General features: G+C 56.8%; 1 protein-coding gene across 1 annotated transcript; it reads right to left on the bottom strand.

The window, feature by feature from the left end:
* Nucleotides 1-7182: 7182 nt before the first annotated feature.
* On the bottom strand, nucleotides 7183-8289 carry HRH2 (histamine receptor H2). Its single transcript, XM_009333533.1, has one exon. The coding sequence runs from the start codon at nucleotides 8287-8289 to the stop codon at nucleotides 7183-7185; it is 1107 nt and encodes a 368-aa protein (XP_009331808.1).
* Between the last annotated feature and the right edge of the window lie 185 nt (nucleotides 8290-8474).

Consider the following 8474-nt stretch of genomic DNA (forward strand, 5'->3'; position numbering starts at 1 on the left):
CGGGGGCGTGGGCACAGCACCCGGCAGAGCGGCAGCACTGCTCCAGGTGGTGTGAGTCCGGGCGTCCCCTGGTCGCCTGGGTCCTGGCACTCACCGAGTGGGTGTCAGGCACCCTGACCTGGCATTGTGCAGGGAGCCCTTCCAGGCACCCCCACCTGCTGGGAGACCCCCAAAGCTCAGGGCAGGAATGTCCTGGAGTAGCTGGAGGGGCACCTGAGACTGAGCTCTGCCCTTGCCCGTTCCCCCTCCCAGGGCAGAGCCCCGGCACACATGACACCAGCTGGCCTGGGGGCTCAGCACCCTCCCTTCATGGGGGGATCCTTCAAACAAGGGTCTGCCTGACCCCTGCTGTGCCCTGGGGATGCTGTGGGGTGCAGAATGAGCACACTGTGCCCAGGGATGATGTGGGTTGGGCTTATTCCAGAAGGAAAACTCTTGCCTCACAGCACAGCAAGGGATCCTTGTTCGTTCCTGTACCACCTGGTCCTCACTGCCTGCTGCCCCCTTCTTCCCACTAGATCATGGGACCAGGCAGGGATCGTCTAGCTGGTCCCACAGAGCAAGGTGCTCTCTGGGGGGGGGTGTGCCAGCCTTGCCTGGGGTGGCTGCAACCTGTGTCCTGGGGGCTTGTGCTGTGTGTGTCCAGGCTCTGCCCCAGCAAAGGGATAGGGATGGGACAGCAGCGTATAGGGGGACAGTGAGGCTCTTCCCAGGACAGAGCACGCCCAAATAAATCAATCATCTCATTTTCCCTCGGTGTTGAATAGATTTATATACCATTGATGACTTCTGCACAGGCTCAGTGCAGAAACATCCTGTTTCAGCAGCCTTAGTGTTGAGCTGCCGGGGAGGGCAGAGCCTGGGGACAAACCTCAGCTGCTTAGTGTCTCCCCATAGCCCAGCAGGCTCCAGAGCCTCTCTCCTTTTTGCAGTGGGGCTGGGACAGAGGGTGTAAAGCAGACACAGAGAGCAGGGACAGCCCTGATGATGCCAAAACCTCCCCAGCGTGGGAGGCAGGCTTGCCCTGGCATGGATGCTGCAGGACTGGGCATCCTGTGCACAGACATCTGACACTCGTGGCTGCCAACATCTGCTGTGCCACAGCGCCCACCCCTCTGCCAGGACCCCTGCCCCCTCTGAGGGGTGGATACGGCCCTTGGACAGGGCACCAGGGAGGGTAGTGCCTGTGCTCCCCTTCTCCATTCTAGGCTGGTTTGTCTGGCACCAAGACCTTGACCGCAGCGCCTTTTCCCCCCGCCCTGTGCCCTCTCAGCCTGACCCACTGCCCTGGGCCTGGGGAGGGCACTCCCATCCCAGCCCTGCTGGGAGCACATGCTGGCTCCTGACCCAGCTCCTCAGGCACCACTGCCTGCTGGTGGGGGGCATGGCGCTGGAGGTGTCACGGCCCCGATGGGGCAGGGGAGAGGCTCTTCTGCAGCTCCTCGAGGGCTCTTCAAACACACCACCCTCCTGGGAAGAAACTTGCGCAGGCAAACGCCTCTCCAGCTGTGTCTGGGGATGGAGCAAATGCTGCATGCCAGAGCAGGGATCCTGCAGGAGAACAGAGAGGGGGTTCAATGGCTTTGCAGGGTGCAAGTGTGTCCCCTTCCCTCCTTTCATGCTCCCCAGCATAAGGGATACTGTATTAAGCAACCACTGTGCCTGGGAGGGACCATGGTGTGATGCTGTGAGGATGCTCTCAGCCAAGCACAGATATATGCTGAGTGCTGACATATATGCTCTGCTTGGGCAGAGCTGAGCAGGCTCATGTCACCCCAGGACCCATCATCCGACATCCCTCTGAGTAACAACACTTTGCTTTGTGGCTTTCTCTGCCTTCTCTTTCCATCTGCTTAGGCCAGCCAGCAGCGGTGGGGTTGTTGCCTCTGCAAATAGCTCGATAAAAGTAGGTGTCCTGGGATCAGCAGCGCTCTGCTCCTGGGTGCTCCTTCTCCTATGGCCCCTCTCCCCACTGCTGCAAGTGGGTCGGGGACTTTTTTGGATGGGTGCCCTGTGTGAGGTGATGTTTCCTATCCCCACCCCCACGGTGTAGAGAGGAAATCTGTGGCCACACCAGAACCTCAAATCTCCTGCAAACCTCTCCCCTAGACTGACTTTGCTTCATTCTGCTGATTAGATGAGCAATCTTTCAGGGGATGGTTGGTATTCTGCCTTTACCTCATGGAAACTAAATGCATTTCAGAAGATATGTGCAGCACAGAGAGGGAAAGCATGAAGCAGAAGAGCTGGAATTGGTGTCCCCTCTGCCCCCGCTGTTGGGCAATGACGGCAGCAGAGATGACTCTGCCTTGTGCCTGCACTGCCGGGGGGTGAGCACCGTGTCTGCCCCGGGGAGGTTCACTGAGGTGTTGTGCCCTCCAGGCTCAGGGTTTCATGCTGCTGCCTCCCGTGGGGCAGTGCTGGGGCCGTGGTGATGCCATTCCAGGGAGCAGCCTCTGCACTGTGACCTCCCTGCTGAGTGATACTTGTGCCTTGGTACGTCGCACTGAGGGACTTGCAGCCCAGCAGAGCCTGTCAGGGTCATGGGGACCTTGCTGCCCTGCCCTGCTCCTGCCACCTTGCTCTCCAAGCCTCTGGTTCTCCTTCTGCTGATGGGCAATGGCATTTCCAGGGTGATTCATGGGGAGTCCCTCCGAGAGGTGCAGGCTGATGTTGGGCCCTGTGTTCTCCTGCAGCAGCCCCAACTCCCCCCCAGCTGCATGTGCGGGCAGGCAGCACCAGCTCTCGCCATCGCCATGACCTTGACTAAGGTTAGCAGTGCTCAGCATGCAGTGGGGACAAGTGTACCTAGCTTCCAGCATGTGGGTGACTGTATTTTCCCAGCCCTGGGCACAGTCAATACGGGAGAGCCCAGGTTATCAGCATGCGGTGTTGGAGGGAGACCATGTGGAGCTCAGGGTGACCTTGCCTGGCCCTTCCCAAGAAGGGCTGCACGAAGTGGCTCTCTGGAGCTGAGAGGCATCCCCATGCATGGCAGCCATGTCCTCCAGCCCAGCACCGCTGGGAGAGAGTGGCAATGCCCGGTGCAGCATCAGCCCCTCACCCTGGGAGCCCTGCCAGCATCCCTGTGAAAGCTGCTGGCAATTTATTTGGAGCTGATGTAGTCTTGCATGAAAATAAAGTGTGCTGGAAATCCACCATCTGAACGCAGCTGCCTCTGCAGCGTGTGGAGGGACAGGCAGGATGCAGGCATCTTTCCGGGCATCGCACAGTGGTTGTGTAATCCCACACCTCCAGGGCAGCCGGGGGGTGCACAACTCTGTGCACCTCCCCTGGGCTTGGGGCTCGGTTTGGAGAGCAAATAGTGCTGGAGAGAGGAGTGAGGATGCACCTCTGATGGTATCGCCCTCTGCGCCGAGTACCATTGGGATGGGATGGCTGGACCGTGGAAAATGCAGCGGGTGCCACAGCAGGGAGAGCTGCCCCTCCCCTTGTTTGCACCCAGCGACCCCAGCCCCGTACTCACCCTGCAGCCCTCGCCTCTGCCATTGAGTTTCTCCCTGAGGAAAATTGAGTGTTGTCCTTTCAATCCCACAGGATTCTGGAAGAGGGCAGCCGGGAGTTGAAGACTGGGAGATGAGGGTCCTAGGGCAGTGTGCTGGCTGAGACTCACGGGAAAGCTCCGGCACTGGAAAGGGTTAAATTGCACATGAAGACAAAAAAAAAAGTGGAAAAAAGAAGAAATCAGTTGGTCAGTGCCAGCCTGGTCGAGCCCGGCTTTGGTCTGTGGGGCACCAGGTACTGCCTGCCTGGTATCTGCCCTCCGAGGCTGGCAGTTTGGGCAGGCACATCGTGACTGGGATAGTGATCCTTTCCTATGGGAACTGGCTTCTCTCTGCCCATATATTGTGGCCACGGTCCTGCCCCAAGCTGCCCTGAGCACAGCTGACATGTGCAAGAGGGTGATCCAGAGCCACTCGCTCAGCTCCAGTGTTTTCTGCTTGATAACCTCCCTGTTAGTGCTGAATGCTCCTTCTCTCAGGCTTTTAATCTCTCTGGACCTCAGGGACTGGTCTTGCAACCTGCAGCCATGCCCGGTGCTCAGCATGCTCCTCTTCAGAGTCCTGTCCCATTGCAGTGAAGCAGGTTCCTGAGGTCCATCGGGTGTTGTGTGTACAATTAGTGCTTTCCTTTACTGGTTTTGTGTGAAGTGAATTGCCTTGCCTCTTCGGTGCCTGGCGGGGAGACAGAAGCAGCTGTCTTCCCTTGCATCCCTGCTCGGCCCTGCACTCTCCACCTACCTGGTCCTCACCCATGGAATGCCTGCAGCCCTTTAATGGCTGTGGTGCTCCCGTGGCCTTTTGATTTCCAAAGCAGCGATGACTCTGACTCCCTGTCCCTGCTCCTGACAGCCCTGCGACTGGCTGCAGTTCTCCAGTATTCCCACTATTGTTTGCTGGTTCTTTTCTCTATGCCTCATAACAGGAAAGAACATTGTTATTAAGGGCAACGCTTCAAAATGCTGCTGGTTGCGCTTTCCCCTGAATGATCCCGTGGAGCTGCTCCGAGCTGAGCTCTTCTGAGCTCTGGTCCTTCTTATTTGGGGGGTTATGAATTTGTGGAGTGATTCCTGTTGGTCTTTTTCTGTTAACGTGGCTGGGGCAGACGACTGGGAAGACTATGCAGAAGGGAAGGGGGGAGAGGAACCAGCTCGGTTCGTGCTTGGGGTGAAACTGGCTTCCAGGCTTTTGGTATACAGGGAAATCCTGTGCCCACCTGTCTTGTGTGGTATTAGTTGACCCAGATAGTCTGCCAACAGCAGATGTTTATACATCTGACTATGGAAAAAGGGGTTGGAAGGGGCCCCACACGATCCTTGGTGCATCATTTCTGTGCAAGTGAGCAGGCTAAGAAGAGAAGTAGAGAAAGTAAAAGCAATAACTGATCATTCGGTGCTCGAGCAACCCTTATCTGATTGTGAGCAGAAAACACAGCAGTGGTGCTGTGTAGGACAGGAAAGAGATCTCTGAATTTAGAAAGGTCAAGAAACATCCCTGTGCTTGAATCTTCCTCTCTTACTTCCTGCGGTTCCTGTGTCTCGTATCTGCACTGTTGCGGCACTGGCTGCTGCTCACCTTCTTCCCTCCAGCCTCCTGCACCCTTGGGAGCAAATCCAGCTGGGACACTCATTGGGGATGACTTTAGCAGTGGGGGAACTTCACCCCGCAGAGCTGAGGACAGTTTGGAGCCACAGGCTGGGTCCCTGTTCTCGGACTTTTGCCAAGCCCTGCTGGCACCGGGCACCTGCATGCTGAGAGTTTGGGGATGGAGGTCCCCTGGCTGCCACTGACCCCAGCGTGCGCTTTGGATGCAACTCCTGTAGCAGGATCAGGCCCTCCGGGGAAACAGGGGAAGGACCTTTACTACGTGGGAAAGCTGGGAGGGGGAAAGCCAGGAGGAGGCAGGCTCCAGTGACCCTGACCTCTGCCTGGGGGACAGAAACCCATTTTTCTTCCCCTTTCATCTCCTTATTCTCCCTTTGTGGTAAGACAGCACTTTGAGAAGTTGTTGAAGTTTTTCTTCTCTTCCCCCTCTCGGTTGCATAGGGAAGTCCTGCCAGCCCGTTCCCCTTGGCCAGCTCTTCCTGGCCGGCTGCAGAGCCCCAGTGCAGGAGCTCCCAGTTTGCTCAGAAGCTGCACTTTTGTGTGAGTAAACAGCACAGCTCGCTCTTTGTCTCCATATGTTTGCAGAAGCATGTCTACCATGCCAGGCCCATGCTCTCCATATGTTTTTATATATACCTGCAACTACGTTTACTAAATTTGCACTCTATTAGTTCCTCGGAAGCTGAAAAGGCAGCCCCAGGAGCTGCGGTCTTGTATTTGTACTCATCCATCCCTCTGTGTCTCCCGGGGCAGACTCCCCTGCTCCAAGCTGCCCCTCTGCCTTGGGTGAAGTCACATCTGAGCCCCCATGATGCCAGCTGAGCCTTTTGGATGGCTCTGCCCTTTGGTTCACCTCCCTGTGTTCTCCTTTCGGTGGCTTGAGACCATGTTTCTGGGACAGGATCAAGGGCATGTGCCACAGGAGAGCACGAGCGCGGCTTCTTTGCTGGCACGCTGGGAACGAGGAGTCAAAGGACTCCTTATCTATGGATGGAAAGTTTCTGGGCTGCTTATCAGGCACTGCCTAGAAGTTAGATTAAAGCCTCGGGAGCAGCAGTTTGCACTGTGGCAGACAGCATGCTTCTCCGTTCTCCTTATGCTCAGGTGAGTGAATGCCTCTGAGCAAGGCGGTGTGTGGGTGGCCCAGCCCTGCGGGGACGTGGGTGCCTAGGGAGGGCACTGGTGCCACAGCCCTGCACAGAGCTCATCCACCTTGCACCCATCCTGCTCCCTCGCTGCACCCGCACCCCTCCAAGGGGCTTGACCCTTGTGACATGCTTGGGGTGACACTGAGGGAATTTTTGGCTCTAACTTTACATGGGTAGTTGTATTTCTAAAAACATTTGCCAACCTAATTTTGGCTATTCTTGCTCCTTTCCAGAGATGGGAATGGAACTTGCTGTTGGCTGAATTTGCTGCTGATGCAAACTGACAGCCGAAATGCTGAGGGTACGTGGCTTGGCCGGGAAGGGAAACAGCTGAGCTGCTTTGCAGGGAGCTGAGGACCAAGATCTTGGCTCCTGCAGGGACTCGCAGCCTGACCACGGGTGCCCTGACTCTGTGCCCCAGGGCTAACACCCTGTTGCCTGCCCTGTGAAGGGCAGACACCCTTCCTGAGCCCCCACATCTCTGCTGTGTGCCCAGGCTTTGCTGGCTGCCTGCTACCGGAGAGTGGGATGCGGCCGTTTTTTGGGAGCAGCTGCAGCTAATGGCTGCACCCCATTTTGTACAGCAAATTCTCCTGGCAAAACTGTCCCCGTTACCCAGCAAAGCCAGAGACATTTTGTGCTCCCTGTGAACAGGTGGCGATTGCAGGGGTGGCCAGTGAAGCCAGAGTAGCTGGACCTGTGCTGCCAGCATGGAGCGACATGAGCTGGGTCCCTGCTGGTGGTGATAATTTCTGAGTGGCTACAAAGAGCAAGAGTTGCCTGGGCAAGGATCTCCTGCTGGGGCATCAGCTCGTTGCTTGAAAGTTTATGGACAATGTGGGGTCCCCACATCTGCCTTCCTCTCTGGGGACGGACCTACCATCAAAGTCCCACATGTAAGAAGGCTCTTACCTCTTGAGGGCTCCATCGGTCAGCAAGATCCCCTTCCCGTTCCTCATCTCCAGTTTCAGGGGTTTACCCTCCTGCCTGCCCTGGCCCTGCCTGCAGCTCCTGCCCCTGGACTGGGCCTTCTGGAGGTGAGGCAGGTGGGAGCTCTTGGGGCCCCCAGTCCTCCAGCAGCGCAGTAAGTGCTGGTATGCCACCTGGAAATCCCTGTTGAGTGTCCCGTAGAGGATGGGGTTCAGGGCTGAGTTGGTGTAGCCCAGCCAGAGGACAATGGACATGGGTGTGCCTTTCACGCTGCTGTCCCCCCACATCCCCCGGTATATGAACATTGTGAAATAGGGGAACCAGCACACAATGAACGCTCCCAACACCACCGCCAGTGTCACGGTGGCTTTGTGCTCTTTCACCATGGGCGGCATGGGGGTGTTGCTGCTGCAGCACCACATGTGGTTTATCCTCTTGGCTTGCTCCCTTGCTATCTTGAATATCCGGTAGTAGGTGATGCACATGATGATCAAAGGGATGTAGAAGGTGAGCAAGGCATCCACTAGGCCATACACAGGGTTCACTTCCAGCGTGCACTCCTTGTTGCAGCTGGGGACTGTGTTTTGGACTGCTGTCCCATTGGTGTTCCAGCCCAGGTGGATGGGTAGGAAGGAGACCATCAGTGAAACGGTCCAAATAACAACCAAACCCACAGCCACCCGGGAGGGAGTGACCAGCTGGCTGTAGCGGAGTGGGGTGATGACGGCAAAGTAGCGGTCCAGGCTGATCATGAAGAGGTTGAGGATGGAAGCTGTGCACAGCATGACGTCCAGGCTGGTGTAGATGTTGCACAAAGTGCTGCCAAAGGGCCACTCTTTGGTGAGTTCATAGAAGGCGGAGAATGGCAGCACCAGGAGGCCCAGCAGCAGGTCGGTGATGGCCAAGGAGACGATGATGCAGTTCGTCAAGCTGCGGAGCCGGCGGTCAAGGGTGACAGCCAGGCAGACGATGATGTTACCGCAGAGAGTGATCACGATGAGGATGGCGAGACAGGACCCGACCAGCAGCTGCAGGGGGAAGTCCATCCTTTTTTGAGAGCTTGTATGGTTGTAACACGGATCCATAGTGCAGTCGCATGGATGGAGCAGTCCTGCTCTCACCGGCTCCAAAGCTACTTGGAGTGAGCTTCTACCAGCCAGCCCTAGTGCCTTTCCAAAGCAACTTTGGACCTGCAGTGACCTTGGAGAACATTGCAGAGTCACTTCGCATGTTCAGCCTTGTATGCTAGGAACGACATGGTCTAGGGAAA

This window comes from Pygoscelis adeliae, unplaced genomic scaffold (genome assembly GCF_000699105.1).
Source record: "Pygoscelis adeliae isolate BGI_AS28 unplaced genomic scaffold, ASM69910v1 Scaffold431, whole genome shotgun sequence".
Lineage (NCBI taxonomy): Eukaryota > Metazoa > Chordata > Aves > Sphenisciformes > Spheniscidae > Pygoscelis > Pygoscelis adeliae.

Excerpts from the sequence above, each read along its gene's own strand:
- HRH2 (XM_009333533.1), bottom strand. The coding sequence starts at position 8,289 with ATGGATCCGTGTTACAACCATACAAGCTCTCAAAAAAGGATGGACTTC.